Source organism: Elephas maximus, chromosome 25 (assembly GCF_024166365.1).
Source record: "Elephas maximus indicus isolate mEleMax1 chromosome 25, mEleMax1 primary haplotype, whole genome shotgun sequence".
NCBI classification, from domain to species: Eukaryota; Metazoa; Chordata; class Mammalia; order Proboscidea; family Elephantidae; genus Elephas; species Elephas maximus.
The window spans coordinates 61,434,377-61,452,920 of record NC_064843.1 but is presented as its reverse complement, the minus strand read 5'-3'; the positions used below and the strand labels follow the sequence as shown (position 1 = coordinate 61,452,920).

Below are 18,544 nucleotides of genomic sequence, written 5' to 3'. Positions count from 1 at the left end.
GGTTGTTTCCGCCTTTTGGCTATTGTGAATAATGCTGTATGCACATTGGTGTACACGTTGTCCTACGTATTCTGAAACTTTACATCCCAACATTTTTCCAACAGATTTTCTTCTGGAATGCAGGGCCATCTCTGTACTGAAATCATCTCCCTAAGTATTAATATATGATTAAAACATAAACATTCTCTTTCAGATGATGAAATCACTAGTTTTCTTAATAGTAGGGAGAATGCTGACACATTCCTCTGTTTTGAGAGATAGTAATGCCACTTGGAAGGGCTGACCTAAGGATGAAGAGAGTTAAGACTGAACAAGGTGGCCGGGGAGACACTGGAGAAGAGCAATCAGTTAATAAACATGGCTCCCGCCCCTCATGTGAAGTGCACTGGTACCAAATTTGCTTGTTCATACTTTACATTCTCATTTTAAAAAGCCTCTAACACTCCAAGGAACCTTGGCTGTTAGGAGGAATACTCATTTTTCTTTCATTCATTCATGAGCACTATCCTCAAGGCAAAGATTCTTACTAACACTAATGAGACTGAGGTACTTGAAATACGAATCTCTACCTTCCTGATACCTTGAAACTATGGAAAAATCAATCCAGGCTTTCTGGCAAATACTAACATGATATACCAAATAATATTCTCATGACAAACGAGGCAAATTATTCAAACACATGGGAGAAGGACCTGTCGGTCTGCTTCTGTAAAGATTAAAAAAAACAAAAACAATGAAAGCAGTTGCCGTCGATTCCAACTCACAGCAACCCTACAGGACAGAGCAGAACTGCCCCATGTGGTTTCCAAGGAGTGCCTGGTGGATTCGAACTGCCGACCTTTTGGTTAGCAGCTGTAGCTCTTAACCACTATACCACCAGGGTTTCTCTGTAAAGATTACAGCCTTGGAAACCCTATGGAGCAGTTCTAGTCTGTCCTATAGGGTTGCTGAGTCAGGATTGACTTGACAGCAAAGCCTTTGGTTTGATTTCATTGGAACACATTGGATAACAAGAGATTAAAAAAATAAAAACTCTATCCTTTATGCAGAGATTCATGTGTTCACTATTTTTATTAAATTCATTTACAACTCTATGAATGGGTGAAGTTTTTTCCTTTTTCTACCATAATCTTTGGCCGAAGGAACATGTGCAGATAATTTGAGAAAGGATTCTTTATAAGGCTACCAAATAGAACTAGCATTATCTGAAATGAAAATACATGAGCAAGAATACTTTAAAGAGTCTACAGAAAGACAGGTCAGTGGCTGGGTAAATGGCTAAGAGAAACTTGTGAGGGATAAGAGTAACGGGGAGAAATATATCCAACAACTTTTAGATTAAAAAAAAAAAGCACAAAGAAATTGAGAAGTTGGGGTGGGCAGATTTCGATCAGTCTGGAAAAATGAGCACCTGGAATTTCATGTGCAATTCACCACTGGATACAACACAAGGCCAATGATTACAGGGGGACAGAAGACTTTCAAGTTGTGATTTAATGACTCCAACCGGACATAACAAATAAATTAGGAGACAACGCTGGGCTGCCAGGGTCCTGGTTTGCAGCCCTGAGAACAGAGATGGCGCAGGGGTGCTTTCCTAAGGGAATAACTTCTGAAGCTTTAGAGTTCTAACAGGTAATGGCAGACTTCTAAAGGGTCTGCTCCATCCCATTAGAATATTGTGCAGGGCAGCACTTACCCACTAAAAATAGGCCATTGGAGTGTGTGGGAAAGCGTGGAGGAGGACAGCGGTGCTTGGAGGAGGAGAGGGGTGTACAAGGACAGTCTTTGAGAGCTGAGCACGTGGAGATGTGAGAAGAGGTGATTCAATCAAGGTTTACGAGTATCTGATGGGCTCACACAAAGACACTGGGGCGAGGCCTATTCAAGTCTTGAGGATTAAGGATGCTATAGACTTAATTAAGGCTAAAGCTGGAGATTCAGGATGCAAGACCTTTTCTTTTCAGGGTCATCGGTAAGTGGGGGGTAGAAGAAGCTGAGGCAGAGTTAAGAAAGCAGAGAAGACATGGGATGAGACTTGTTAACATCCCTGATGAGTGCTATCTCTGGTGGCTGCCTGGGCCTTCCTGTCCTCTTCATCCAAGTTCCCATTTTCTGACTTCCTGGAACCCTCACTGGAGTTCCTTTCCCCCAGTGTCCTGAAGGGAGGCACAATCAGCAGGCAGAAGGTGCTGCTCACTCCCAGTGGTGGCAAAGGCCTTGGTAGGCAAGGGGAATTGCAATGGCTGTGACAGGTGCGTGTGTGTGTGTGGGGGGGGGGTGCATGCGTTTGGAGTGTGTGCACATGCGTGTGTGTGCCTGCATGTGTGACACCTGCGGGACACTTAGATGGAAGATAGAAATTTTATTAACATGTTTGTTACATGACTTGAAATGCTGGTTATATCTGAAAGGAACAAATGATAAAAATTGGCTCTGTTCTTTTTCTAAAGTGGCAAATCTCTCTCTTTCACACACACACACACACGCACGCACACACACACACTCACCAGTGGTGAATTAGTTCTCTCCCTCTTCAGCGCCAACGGTTTGTACTGGCACTCCAAGGTGAAAACAAAGAATAAAACAGAGACGGAGCCCACGCCAGCCTCCGCCCCAGACCCGTAGCTGCTCTGCCATGCTGTGACAGCTGCGTGACTGTGTATCTCAGTGACTGACTGCTTGGCCACCACCTCTCGCTCCCCATATGTCTCCACACAAACCCCTCCACGGGCAGTCATAGCAACATCTGACACCCTGTGGCTGTCACCGTTCCCACTGGCACGGCCACTGCCTGCCCTGCTCCGGGCCCGTGATGGAGTCAGGATAAATTATGGGATGGAGAGAAAGGATACAGAGGGCTTCTTTGAACTCAGAAAGGAACTTTATCTTGAAATCATGCCTGACTTGCAAAGCAACTGAATGGTTGGTTAACAGCATAGAGGCAGAGGCCCCAGATCAGTGGACGCCAGGCTAAGGAAAAGCATTCCGATTTGAACATGAGGTTGCTGGTGCTGCCAAGGTCAGGAAAACAATTGTTCATCATATTGCAGCCAAAATCAGCTAAACCATTCGCCCTGCTAGGAAAAGTCTCGCCAGCTTGCCTGACAACAACAGACAGGGCAAGCAACGCCGGGCCAAGAACCAGCACTGGGACCTGGCAGTACTCTGTGGCACTCGAAAGAATGTGGCTGTGGCTCCATGAACACACTAATACACACACGCACACATGCAAAAACACACATGCTAACACACACATGCAAGCAAACACGCACACATAAACATACACAGGCACACACACATGCACGCACAGGCACACACGCACAGGCACACGCACACACACACGGATGCACAGGCACACACACATGCACGCACAGGCACACACATGCATGCACACACACACGGATGCACAGGCACACACACATGCACGCACAGGCACACACATGCATGCACACACACACGGATGCACAGGCACACACACATGCACGCACAGAAACACACACACATGCATGCACAGGCACAGACACATATGCATGCACAGGCACACACACGCACACACACACGGATGCACAGGCACACACACATGCGTGCACAGGCACACACATGCACGCACACACATGGACGCACAGGCACACACATGCATGCAGACACACATGTGCATGCAGACACACACACATGCACACACAGGCACAGACACATGCATGCACAGGCACACAAGGCACAGACACATGCATGCACAGGCACACACATATGCACACACATGCACACACATGCACACACAGGTACACATGCACACACATGCACACAGAGGCACACATGCATGCAGAGGCACACACAGGCACACACGCATGCACAGGCACACACATATGCACACACATGCACACACATGCATGCAGAGGCACACACGCACACATGCACACATATATGCATGCACAGGCACACACAAGTACACAGGCATGCATGGGCACACAGGCACACACACTCACGGGCACACACATGCACACAAGCATACACAGGCACATCCACACATGCACGCACACACACATGCACGTACAGGCACGCACACACATGCACACATGCACTCATAGGCACACACATGCACGCACACATACATGCACGCACAGGCACACACACACACGCACCCATGCACTCATAGGCACACACAGGCACACACGGAAGTGACTGACCAGGTGTGGTGAGACCCTCAGTGCTGCACTTCAAAATTATCAATGACCCTTTGACAGTCAGCTACCATCTTCCTTTCTCACAGATGCCATTCAGCGTGTCCTAATATCCAGTGCCATCCCATTCTGCCATCCCAAATAGTCACTCCTAGTAAGTCAAATAAACTCCTAAAATCGTTATTGTCACCAGTTAACAGCTGTGCCCCAACCAGTGGTCCCATGCTCACCACGTCTGCTTCAACACCACCTTCTTCTCAGGGAAAAACAAAGCAAGTAGAACTTTTGAATTTCGTCCAACTAAAGACTTTTTCTTCTATAAAGAGGATTCTTAGCATATCATTCACTATCAAGTAAATTCTTCTGTAAGAACTGATTCTACTCTAACTCAAATATTTTCAATAAGGCTGATACCCGTAAAAAAAATAGGGATGATAAAATCCTAGGTACTTGCTAAGGAAAAAATGAATTCATTTTCTAAATACCTGTGTTTTTATTTAAGATAAATACTGGAGTCAAGACTACAAAGATTTGAGGATGAACAGTTCCTGGTTAAAGAATTCGACAGAGTTCTTTAAATAGAGTTTAAAATGGAAAGCATTAAGAAGATATCCTCATACATAAAAGGTTTCAGAAACCAAGTAAACTTTTTGGAATAAAAATTAAAAAATCCATTCATGATAAAATACTTAGCAAACCAGTAATGGAAAGGAACATTCTTAATCTAATAAAGGGTATCTACAAAAATATCTATGGCAAATATCGAACACGTTCCCTTGAAGACAAGGAATAAGACAAAGATAGCATCCCTCACTACCAGCTGCCATCAAGTCGATTCTGACTCATAGCAACCCTATAGGACAGAGTAGAACTGCCCTATAGGGTTTACAAGGAGTGGCTAGTAGATTCCAACTGCTGACCTTTTGATTAGCAGCCAAGCTCTTAACCACTGTGCCACCAGGGCTCCATATCCCTTGCTACTCCTATCTTTTTCTGGAAATCTTAGCCAGTGTAGTAAGATAGGAGAAAGAAACAAATGTTATAAAGATTGAAAAGAAGAAACAAAACTGTTATTATTTGCAGAGGATATAATTTTCTATAAGGAAAATCTAAAAGAATCTACAGATAAATTATTAGAATGAAGGTAGGAATTTAGCAAACTTGCTGGATACAAAGTCATACAAAAAGTTGGTATATTTCTACACAACTGCAGCAATCAATAAGAAAAGGAAATTTACAATAGTAATAAAAAATAAAGTACCTTGGATCATATCAAATAAAAGTGTGCAAGCCATTTATGGAGGAAACTATAAGCTTTTATTGAAAGGCATTAGAGAAGACCTAAATAAACGGAGACACATACTCTATAGTTGGCCCTCTGTATCCACAGGCTCTGTATCCACAAATTCAACCAACTATGGATTGAAAATATTCAGGAAAAAAACCCGACTTTTTTTCTCATCATCTTTCCCTAAACAAACAGTGCGACAACTATTTACATAGCATTTACATTGTATTAGGTACTATAGGAAATGATTTAAGGCACACGGGGTAATGCACATAGGTTATATGCAGATACTAGGCCATTATATATACGGGACTTGAGCATCCTCAGATTCGAGCATCTACAGGGGGTTCTGGAACCAATACCCCATGGATACCAAGGGAAGACTGTATTATAACATTGGACTCAATATCAAAACGTCAGTTTTCACCAAATTGATCTAAGATTTAATGTACCTCCCATAGAATCCAATGGGGGCTCTTCGCAGAGCTTAACAAGTTGGTGATAAAATTTATTGAAAGAGCAAAGATATAAAAATGCCTAAGACACCCTTGAAGAGAATGAACAGGTTACATTAAACTTAAGAACATGTGTTAATCAATACCATAAAGAAAGTGAAAAGAGAAGCCACGAAGTGGGAGAAGATACATTAAAAATATGTAACCAAGAGAAGCTTAATATTCTGAGTCTATAAATAACTATAAGAAAAAGATAACCCAAAAGAAAAATGGACAAATGTCATAAGCAGGCATTTCTCAGAAAACTAACACAAATGGCCCGTAAGTGTATGAAAAGACATGCAACTGCATTACTAACCAGGAAAAGGCAAATTAAAACATCAAGAAGATACCTTTTCACACCACAGAACTGGCCAAATTTTTAAAGTCAAACAGTACCAAAGTATGACAGGGTGTGGAACAAATGTAGCTCTCCTTCACAGATGAGAGAGTTTAAATAGATGCAGCTATGTTGGGAAGCACGTTGTACCATGGTATAAAAGTTGAAGATGGGCATGCCCTGTGCTGGGCATTTCCTAAAATTCTTGCACATGAGTTATGTCCCCAGTGTTCACAATATTGTTTGTAATGGCCTCAAACTGGAAACAATCAAAACATCAATCAACATGAAAATAAATGAATGAATTGTGGCACAGTCTTATAACAGAATACTAAGCAGTGGGGTAAACAAATGAATATCATACATACACACATCACGATGGGGGTTTTCACAAACATAATGCTAAACAAAATCTGACCATTTCTGTAAGTCACAGTATCCATTAAAAAGTGGGAAAAATAATATATTGTTTAGGAAATCATATATAGGTGGTAAAACTTTAAAACAGGGATTGGCAAATTACGGCCTGTGGACCAAATCTGGCCTGCTGACTGTTTCGGTAAACAAAGCTTTACAGGAATGCAGTCATATCTATTTGTTTACCTGTTGTCTCTGGAAACCCTGGCGGCATAGTAGGTAAGAGCTACAGCTGCTAACCAAAAGGTCAGCAGTTTGAATCCACCAGGCGCTCCTTGGAAACTCTGTGGGGCCGTTCTACTCTGTCCTATACAGTCATTATGAGTCATAATCGACTCTACGGCAAGGTTTTTTTTTTTTAATGGTGCTTTAGTGCTACAATGGTAGAGTTGAGTAGTTGTGACAAACATAATATGGCCCAGAAAACTGAAAACATTCACTATATGGCCTTTTACAGAAAAAGTTTGCTGACTCCTACTTTACTGGAAAGAAAAAGAATAATTAACACAAGCTTCAGGATAGTGATTGCCTCCAAGGAGACAGAGGTGGGTGTGGTTGGAAAGGGGCTTCTAAGGTCCTGGGGTATAAATTTATTTCTTAAGGTAGGTTTGGGTACGTAGATTTTCATTATTATCCTTCAAAGTGTACACACATCTTATATACTTTTTTGTTTGTGTGATATACTCCATAATTTAACATTTTTCTTGAAGTGCGGCAAGAGAGATAGACTCTGATCCTGACAGCCACTCTTACGTGGGTCAGTGACACTGGAATTCTACAATTCACATCCTACATCTGCATCTGATACTGGCTCTGCCACCTTCTCGTTTTGTAGATAGAGGGAAATTCCCCTGGCCTTTCTAGATTAGATCATTCACCCTAACCAACCGCCCTGTGTAGGAATCCGTCAACAATATCTTAGACAAATGGCTGACCTCCTAACACCCTGCTGGGATCACAAACAACCTGTCCTGTGGTTGTAGAGTTCCCAGCAAGATCAGATTCTTCCAAAATCTACTTCTTAAGTTTCTGACCATTGCTCTAAGCAGCCCTATCTCAAAAGGGACTTGAATATTCATCTTATCCAGGCCCATGTGTGATCATGGAGCCCGCGTGTTTATGTATCCAGAGTGCATGCACTTCCCACACGACCCTTCACTCTGGGCTACGCTTGTGGTCAGATATTCTTTCTTATTAGAAAGAAATCTCTGCCACTGTAGCTTCTCCCCATGGATTCCTGGTTTGCTCTCTAGGGCATAACAAAACAAGTCCCTCATTCATTAAGATGCACATTTCCCCTTTGTGAGATGTAACTTCCAGCTTACCTGTAGAGGTCTGTGATCAGCATGTCCTCGTACCGAGCACACAGGTTGTTGAGGACTTGCTCGTGCTGGCCAAACAAGCGGATGTAGTTGGAGGCAGGGAAAGGTTCCTTAGAAAGGCAGGTGATGGTTTCTACCATCTTATACTTGTTAATATGAATTCTGAAGTAATTCCCATTTTTTGCATTACCTGTAACTATTTCTAAGCCCTAGTGGGCAGAGGGTGTAGGAATCAGAAAAACAACGTTAACATTTCTGTACTTTGAGAACTTTATCATAGCGATTTATTTTTCAAATCTAACAGATAGGTTATATCTTATCACTGGTTGCAAATAACAGTCATGGATACTGACTAAACTCAATAGAAGATAACAGTGTGTCAGAAACCACATACTTGGACTTAATAATTAAATGTTCCTCAGGATATTTTAAACTGTGATTATGTTGTTTCATGCTTCTAAATTAGTTGCTAGGTTACAGCCAGACACAGCCTCCATTACTCAATACCTCACACAGCTAATGCACAGCCTGGGCGTATGCGCTTCTGTGCGCTGTTTAAAGATTGTTCATTTTCTTAGTTTGTCACAGCATCTTTTTTGAGAAAAACTTCCTAATCAAAAGTGATCAGAAATAATTTCAGTCGTTGTAAAGATTATGTAAATAAGAGAAACAAGTAACACAAGTGAATCCCTGGTTGCTGGGCTTGGACAGGCTCAGGTATTTGGTGAGGTCTGCTCCCAGGTAGAAGGTTCACATCTATGGGAAAGGCACATACACGGTTTGCGGGTGACTTTTTAGGTTGTAACTTGTCAAGGGTGTAGACTCCTGGCTTTATGCCCCTTGGGAATCCTGGCTAGAATTGCCACATGACCCAGATGGAATGGAAAGATGCTGCCGCAATCCTAATTACCATCCTTTTCCAGGCCAGCCCCTGCTGGCCACCACCGAGCAGACACAATCCTTGTTGGCTCAGGACAAGCATGGTGGACAAGCATGGATGTTGTTGCTGTTGTTTGAACCTTCACTGTAAACCCTTAGACTCCGAACTGAGCACACAGTAATGCATATACATTTAAGCATTTACTCTTAACTTGAATGTGGCATTCAGAAACCCAAGGCAAGTTGGACTGCACTGAATTCCAACATATATTTAGTCCTGGAAATCACCTGAGGATTTTTGTCTAATCAAAGACACATTGTTTTGCTGAATTTTTAAATACATTGACGCCACTGGTGGGTGTTTGGGCATCACATGGCCAAGGCCCCCTGAGGAGGAACCAGCACACTGGTAAGGCCCAAGGTGGGATCTACAGGATGCAGTCAGGTAAGTCTTAGGTCAACCCCATGTATGTGTGGGAAAGTGGGTATGCGGGGGTGGGGAGAGGACAAGTCCAGTTAGGAAAGGGGTCACGGATAGAGCCTCGAGAGTCCATCATTCATAGTGTCGGATGGATACAGAGAAGAAATCTATCTCGAAGCAAAGTGCTTAGAAAAACACACACACGGTAAGGCATCATTTCACAAAACGATGGTACACCCACACAATGGAATGAAATGTATTCAACAATAATGGTAAAATGTATTTCGTAACTAAGGAATAGATTCACAGCAAATTTAATGATAAAAGTAGCTTATAAAATGCACAGTATCATTCCTTTTTTTTTTTTTTGGTATCAACATTTTAACAAAATGTCCATGATCATTTTATGTTGTTTGCCTTTCTGTTCATCTGACTATCTCTAGTTTCTAATTTTTAGCAATGAATACCTATTATTTCTCAAATGAGAAAAATTTATTGTTAAATATGCTGGCTGTGCTGGGCAAGCAGCAGACTTTTGAAAAAATTGAGAGATAAAAAGAAACAGAAACCAGAGAAAGGAAGGGAGAAGAAAAAAGGAAGCAAGGAAGGAGGGAGGGAGAATAGGAGGAGGGAGGAAGAAGGGAGGCAGATCCTGGGTAGGAGTCTCACGTGGAAGGGTGGGCTTGTTGGGAGAGGAGGACAGTCAAGCCTGAGCCACAGGTGGGCATCTGATCTTCTTATCTGATCGTTCAATTGCCCTTTGCTTCTCACTACAACTATTCTTTTTTAAATGATGACTTAAGGTCCGGCCACCCCATAAGAGATTATAGGGTAACTATCACCACTTCACACATATCCCAATTTTGTGGCTTGTATGGCATCTTTATTTTAAGCATCTAAAGAAATTATTAGGAAATTTGGATCTTGAATTTCAGATTTTGATAGAGCGGCTGATTCTGGGTTTTGTTTTCCTGAATACAACTACCCTATGAGATCCTTTCTGATTTTGACAAAGGTTGGAAAATGGCTCTGAAATTCATGCCAAATGGAAGCCACAGGATTAGTCAGGCTTGGCGTTAAAGAAATCAAGTTGCCAGTCCTCACCATGGACATGCAATTTCAAATTTAATGGCATCCAAGGCAGAATTTGTTGTGACAAATTTCTTTATTCCTTGGTGTGTAAGCCAACAAAGCATGTGGACTAAAAAAAAAAAAAAAAAAACAACAAAAAAAAAAACCATGTGGACTAGAATCTGTAAATCTGTTTATTATGTAGACTATTTGGGGTCCCCTTTCTTCCTTCTGTCAGGTTACTTCTCAAAGAGATCATGAATCACCAGTGTCTTCTTAAACATGCGTCTGTACTACATTTATAGTAAAACAGTAATTTAGTTTTTCCAGAAGAATATTATCCAATGGCCTCTATTCTTGATCAATTAGATATATTTACGTGATAAAGCAATGAACTGATAACTGAAATGTGGGCGGTTCAAAACCACCGGCAGCCCTGAGGCGGAAAGATGTGGCAGTCGGCTTCTGTAGAGATTTACAGCCTCTGAAACCCTTCGGGGTTGCTATGAGTCAGAATCAACTTGATGGCAGTGGGTTTGGTTTTTGTTTTTGGCCTATTTTGGCAACAATTTTACATGATCAAATTAATTCCAACCCCAAAGATTGCCATGGAAAAAATCCTACATTTTTTTTTTTTCTTGAAGAATAAAATGTAAAAAAAATCTGTTTAGACCTTCTGTATAATTAAAAAGGAGGACCACCTGCAAAATGGTTAATTAAAGTCAGCGGATCTGTTCAAATACCATCATAGCACCAGCCAAAGAATCTATTTAAGTTGCATCCCTATTAAAACTTTCATTATCTAAAACATCCCTTTTGGCTCCACCTCTGACTTTATTCGCAGAAAGAACCAGTGGTTCACAATAAATGGCACTGCAAGTATGAGATCATACAGTGTCCTCGAAGAAGCTGGTTCTGCCTGAAATCAAGCTCAGTATTTTCTAGCTCTTCTCCATGTTAAGCTCAGGTCATTTATCTGTGATGATGAAAGCATTCAGCCTATCAGCACATCATCTGAGCTTTATTCTGTTTGACTTTACAGGCTGCTGAGGTGGAACACTTAAGGCCCCACCTCATTAGTGGCAGACTGCATTTTCCAGAGATGGTGACAATATGCTCCATCCACATACTCTTTTACAATACGGCCTTGACAGTAGTTCCACTGATCTTGACACTCTTTCCATTGAAAGATGGGCTGTACGTCTCCACCCCCTGAATTTGGGCCACTGGTAACTGCTCCAACAAATAGAGTGTGGAGGAAGTGATAAGGTGTGACTTCTAAGGCTGGGTCAGAAAAGGCTAGTGAGAATACTCAGACTTAGAACCCACAGTTGTCACGTAAGAACTCTGACTACTCTGAGGCCACCATGCTGTGAGGAGGGCCAGGCCACATGGAGAGCCCAGGTGTGGATGTTCTGGTCAACACTCTCTGTCTCTGAGTCATCCCAGCCCAGGTGCTTTATACAGGAGTAAATGAATCTTCGGGGGATCCAGACCACTGAGTCACACCTAGCCTTCTCATCTTCCCAGCTGAGGTTCCTGATACTGTGGAGCACAGACAAGCCGTATTTGAGCTGTGCCCTGTCTGAGTTCCAGGAGCAGAATCAAGTTGTTATTTTCTGCCAATAAGTTTTGTACACATCATTCACTATGATCCTGTGGTTTTCTTTGTTAAGACCATGTGCACGGGACACCTAAAAGAATCTGGAAAAGACCTAAGGGGAATAGTATCTGTCTTTTCCTTGGAAGAGCCAGGTTTCATCATTTATCTGGAACTATGATTAAACCACAACACAGCCACCATTGACTGGCCACCTGTTTTGTGCCTGGCAGTGTTACTTTCTATGTCATTCCTAATAATCCCAGAAGCGCAGAGAAGTTAAATAACTTGCTCAAGGTCACGTGGTAATGAAATGGAAGAGCTAGGATTCAGATTTTCAGAGGGAGAAAAGTGAGGAGTCAAACGGCCTGTGCCATTTTGAGTCTGTCCCCTTATAAGGAATTTCCCTGAAACCTTATCCAACAACTTCTACTTATATCTCATTGGTCAGAGCGTGCTATATGGCCAACGCTATCTTCAAGGAGACCTAGGAAATGTTTTTACTTTAAGTAGGTCACATTGTTGACCCTCAAAAATATTCAGGGGTCACTGACTAAAAAGCAAACATGACCCATCAGAAAGGAAAGCCCTAGGTGATTAAAAAAACACCAGTTTGGGACTGTCTCTCAAGGAATCTTACTTGAGGAACTCTCCAACTGACCAGCTATGTGTATCCTTTCTGGTTGCTGTTAACACAGGTGAAGTCCCACCTCCATAGTTTCTGCTTTTCCAAGATCACTCTTTTGGTGAAATTCAGAGAGAGCAGGAAAACAGCAGGGCCTGGACAGCCATTTCAGACCCTAAGCAGTTTACCTGCTGCATTGCCACAAAGGTGGCTATTTTAGTTATCTACTGATACATTTTTTTACTGAGATACCACAAATCACCTCAAAATTTAGTGGCTTAAAACAACAATAAACTTTTATAATCTAACAGACTTTGGGGGTCAGGAATTGGGATTATCTTAGATGCAGAATTCTGGCTCAAGGTATCTCATAAACTTGAAGTCAAGACGTCAGCTGGGGTTGCAGCCGTCTGAAGGGTTGGCTGGGGCTGGAGGATCTACTTCTAAGGTGGCTCACACACATGACTAGCAAATTGATAACAGCTGTTCCCAGGAAGTCTCAATTCCTTACTGCAAGAACTTCTCCAAAGAGCTGCTTCAGTGACCTCAGATCACAGCAGCAAGTAATCCAAGAAAGAGAAAGTTGGGAGTTATAATATCTTTCATGATCTAGTCTTGGAGATCATACTATTGTTTCTGCAATATCCTTTCAGCTACACAGTTCAGCCCTATTCATTGGGGAAGGGGCCACACAAGGACATAAATCCTAGGGGGAGAGAACCATTAGAGGACATCCTGGAGGCTGGCTACCAAAATGACTTCCTGATGCATGAACCAACACATTACACTAGAGACTTTGAATAAAGAACTTCACCCTCCTGTAAACAAAGTGCTATGTTTTAAAGTAAAATGAAATTCAAGAATAATACTTACAAAATCAGGCTGAGCCATTTGTACCTCCAAGGGAGTTGGAATAGCAGGCTTGGCAATGTGCAGATAATGGTAAGACCCAGGAAGAATGCCTCCTAGAGGAAGCAACATGTTTTCCACATTTTAAAGTACTTGTCAGTTAAGTGGGTAACAATCCTTATATTTTCACCACAATACAAAGAGAGACGGTTACAGTGGCGTGTATGCCTCAAATTTTCACACTAAAATACTGCTAATAGAAGGTAACTTGTTGGGATGGTTAGACTTTATTTAAAATCCATATGAATGTCCCACTATGCCCCATAATATAGCCACTGATGCTCCAGGAAGATGTGCCAAGCTGACCCAATGTATTCTGTGATTTCCCTAACTCCCGGCACCCTAACCTATACCTGCCAAAGCCAGATCAAGACCTTTAGAAGTCTTAAATGTTGCAGTGGTGTTCCCATTCCCCAACACTCCGCTAATATGTAACCAAAATATTAAAAAATTGAGCTTTATAAGAAAAATCAACAAAGTTCTTCATTCTTGCTTTTCAAAAGCATTATCAAGTTCTTAATATTTTTTAGCTTGTCTCCAAAGTATAAGCCTCATCCAACTCTGGCACCTGTCCTTCCTCTTCCTTCCCCATGGCACCACCTTTCTTGAGGTTTCATCCAGTGTAAGAAGCAGGGGAGGACCTCTGTGTGGCCATTTAGTTGGGTCAAGAAAGAAGGGCTGGAGGTACTTCTTTTGTCTCTGTGCCTGATGTTCCATTTACTCTGTTAAGACCCAGGGATAACTTGGAGGTCTATGGATGGCTTTGGCAGTTGGTTCATGAGCCTTCTGGGAGTAGACATACAATTTGGTAAATGTGTGCATTTTTCTGGTATAGGAAGTCCAAATATTCAAAGACACTAGTTTTAAAGGTATCTCTCACCACCCCCCAAAGTGAAGAAACTCTGTGCTACTTATAAAATGATCTCTTTAGGGGTCAACCAGGCTTAGGGGATGAAAATGTTTTACATCTGCAAAAGGCTTAGCTTATCCACTCAGATAGCTGACCTTGAAATGATCTCCTTACCTCTGAATTTATGGTGTAAATGGAGGTTTTGGGTAAGATATCAGGACATATTGTTATTCCTCCCCTACTCTCAGTTTCCTTACCTATAAAATGGGAACCGTGGTTATAACATGGGCCATAATAAGTGCTTAAAGTGCAAAAGGCCATAATAATAATGCCACATCCATAATAAATGCTTAAAAAATAAGACAGACCCCCTCCTCTGTCTTCAGCTAAGAGCCTGAAGAGCCTCCTCACCAAATCTAAAGAGAAACAGGAAAGGCTGGTCTAAATGCTGACCCAGATTCAACTAGAGGCTTCATCTGGGGGAGAGGGTGGCCTATTCACGTACCTTGGATCTTGGCTCCCTTGTACATGGGAATGAGTCGATCAAGATCAGCCGGTGGCTCGGTCACAGGTTCAAGGGTTGGATCGAAGAGATTGAGCATAGCTGCTGCAAGCTGAAAGCCAATTTCTTTGGAATTGAAGTTGCTGTGAGTCCACTCGTTGGAATAATATCTATTGGAGAACTTGGTGAGGGACCCAGCAGCTCTTATGGCCATGTCATTGGTGTGGAAGTTGGCATCAATCACGAGTCGGCCGTCATAGACAAGACATGCATCATTGAGTGCTTTAAAAGTTTCAAATTCCACATTTTTTTCACAGAAGCTGAGGAACATCTTAAAAAAATGAACAATCATATTATACTTGGCTATCCCCCTTCATTTTACTTTCCCAAGAGTGTAAATAGTCTCCAGGGTATTTTAGTATCTGGGAAACAAAAAAATCTACTAAAAGTTTGTCATTATGTTGTATATGTATGTGTGTGTGTGTGTGTCAGAGATAGAGAGAGACTGATTTTGATTGCCTTTGGTATGAAGAGAAACTGAAGATCACCTGATGTCACTGTTATCACTCAATCTAGACATCCCATGCAGAGAAGGACAGCAAGTGATGGAATACTTACCACAAGAATAAATATTTTTTTCCTTGTGGAGTCCCTAGGTGGTGCAAATTTTTAATGTGCTCAGCTGCTAACTGAAAGGTTGGAGGTTCAAGTTCACCTTGAGGAACACTCTGCTGAGATGAAAGACCTCATGACTCCCAGAAAAAATCAGCCCTTGAAAACCCTATGGAACACAGTTCTACTCTGAACCACATGGGGTCACTGTGAGTCAGGACTGACTAGATGGCAAATAGACTGGACCTCTTCCCAGCATCCTCTTTCTGTGTCTGAAACTTAGGTCTCTCTATGTTCCTTCTTGGGGTTACCTCATCCAGTCTTGAGGCTTCAGATTGCCCCATTCCTGCTGGATGTCACAGACAGGATGACAGAACCATCAGCCTCAGGTAGCTCCCAGGTCTGAATTCCTGACTTGGTGCCTTATGCCCTGGTAGGGTAACCATTCATTCAATAAACATTTATGGAGTACTGGCCATATGCCAGGTACTGTGCTATAGAGGGGCCACAAACCCCTCTGCATGTAACTTAGAAGTTGTCTGTATGCACTTCTGTATGCACTCCTCTATTCTCTGCCCAAATTTCAGTACATTTTTGTGCTCTTGTTCTTCCGGACATCTTCTTCCATACTAACATTGAAAGTTACTGAAACAGTTCAAGTTAGCTATGTTTAAGTCTTCAGTTGTTATTGGAGTAGTTAAGATAAGCTCAATTATTTTTATCTTTACCTAAATAGAACTCTGTGGGGCAGTTCTACTCTGTCCTACAGGGTCGCTATGAGTTGGAATCGACTCGACGGCAGTGGGTTTTTTTAAACCTATATATAGTTGGCCACCTTATTAAAAGCATGCTAAAAAATGAATATATGCCATGGGTCCTAAACATACCAATGGCTGCCTCCCCACTTCCTCCACATGTCTGCTTTACATACCTCACTGCCCCTGTCTGTATAGCCATTAGCTGTTCGGGGCCAGAGGCACTGCCTTTCCATATCCCCCACATACCCATGACTGGTACAGGGAGTCCTCTGATCCTATACTGTCCAATACTGTCAAATGTGACTACATGATTTTAAATCTAAATTAATTAAAATTACATAAATTCAAAATTCAGTTCCTCAGTCACAGTAGCCCATTTCGAATGCTCAATAGCCATGAGTGGCAAGGAGTCTAGCATATAGGACAGAGCAGATCTACAACACTTTTATAATCACAGAAAGTTTTATTGAACAGTGCTGGATTCAGATTCATCATCTCTGTGGTCTTTTTTCTTCCTTAGGGAGAATCAGTGTGGCTGTCTCCCTTTTCCCAGCCTTAATTCACCCAATTATTTTATCCCACCCCAGATAACCTCTTTTCTAATCTCTTCAAAATTCCATCTTATAACTCTTACCCAATTACCACGGGAAGATATATTTCTCTGAGTCTCTCTCTGACCCTGAATCTTTCAGTCTCCTCACCTACCTTTTTTTCCTTCCCATCTTTCATCCTTGATTCAACTAAAAATTAACCTATGTTATACAATTACTACACATATGTAAAAATATGGAAAGCCGTTTGATCTGAACTGAAATTATGCATAAAAAACAGTGCCATCAACCTCTTGAAACCTTGCAAATTCCCAGACGTTCCTTTCAGTATAACCTCAAAAGTTACTTTTAACTATCAATGTTTTTTCTAATTAAACCTACTTTTCCTTAAGTAGCATATTAAATATACAGTAAAACCTGCAAAAGCTGGAACCTGTGTAAGGCAGAAACCTATCAGAGAAGGAAAATTCCAAGATTTACCACTAGTAGAGAGCAATAGAAAAGTGGTAAGAATGTGCCCTGTCAAAGGCGAAAAACTCACGAGACCTGGAAAAACAAGGCAATCCCATCAAGTTCCGGCTCTCACAGGTTTCACTGTACTAGTTTGTGTTTTACTGACTTTTCAAGATCACTAGCATTATAGTAGTGTTATTTTATACTGTTGTGGTGTAGACATTCACAACTTTGACTACATTTGGGGCTTCCTAGGAGTTTGTGGACTAGACTGAAAACCAATTACGCACCCAAGGTTGTTAATGGGAACATATATTCTAAGTTATAGAACTCTCAAACACAACCCATGTGGCTCTGTAATGTTAACTGAATATTACATACTGAATAAAAACATGAAGTAGAAAACTCTGGCCACAGTGGTGTTGTTCTGAATAAATATTTCAAGACCGCTTATTTTTTTTATACTGATAGCTCTGATTAGGGAGAGCAAAACTCCCTGGGTTAGCTGGGGAGAAGGCTGAAAGTCAGTGATCTGATAAACCTCACCCATTCACTCACGCCTTCAGACAGACAGTTGTTGTGCCCCAAGAACATGGTGGTGAAAAGGATAAGCACATAGCTCAACATCTAGAGAGATGGGTGCTAAAGAAGTCAAACCACAGATATGCACATGGTTTGAGACTGTGATGAGTGCTCTGTAGGAAAGGTAATGGCTGCCTCAAGAGCAAGTGTGACTGGGAGCCAAACTTGGTGTAGTGTTATAATTGCCCTCAGACTAACCTTCTCACGGATAACAACTATAAACCCTGGTTAAAATACAAAAACAAAACAAACAAAAACCCAACTACATGAGGGTTCTGATGAGTATTTAAAATCAGGTAGATTGTGCAGGGGAGCAAAAATTTGGAGCAATGATCAGCATAGGGGTAATTTCCTTTTTAACTGAACTTTAGATGAAGGTTTACAGAACACACTAGTTTCTCATGAAACAGTACACACATTATCGTATGACATTGGTTAACAACCCCATGACATGTCAACACTCTCCCTTCTCAACCTTGGGTTCCCTATTACCAGCTTTCCTGTTCCCTCCTGTCTTTCGGTCCCTGCCCCAGGGCTTGTGTGCCCCTTCAGTCTTGTTTTCCTCCATGGTCCTATTTAATCTTCAGCTGAAGGGTAAACCTCAGGGGGTGACCTCATTATTGAGCTGAAACGGTGTCTGGGGGCCATACTCTCAGGGTTTCTCCAGTCTCTGTCAGGCCAGCAAGTAT

General features: G+C 41.9%; 1 protein-coding gene across 3 annotated transcripts in view; it reads right to left on the bottom strand.

Moving 5' to 3' along the window:
- CFAP61 (cilia and flagella associated protein 61) overlaps positions 1-18,544 on the bottom strand; it is a 419,682-nt gene that overhangs the window by 98,681 nt on the left and 302,457 nt on the right. For all 3 annotated transcript variants that reach the window (XM_049868785.1, XM_049868786.1, XM_049868787.1), the window contains 3 exons: positions 14,903-15,230; positions 13,512-13,603; positions 8,046-8,251 (listed from right to left, as the gene is read on the bottom strand). In XM_049868785.1, coding sequence (XP_049724742.1) covers positions 8,046-8,251; positions 13,512-13,603; positions 14,903-15,230 — 626 coding nt within the window. The remainder of the gene's footprint in view (positions 1-8,045; positions 8,252-13,511; positions 13,604-14,902; positions 15,231-18,544) is intronic.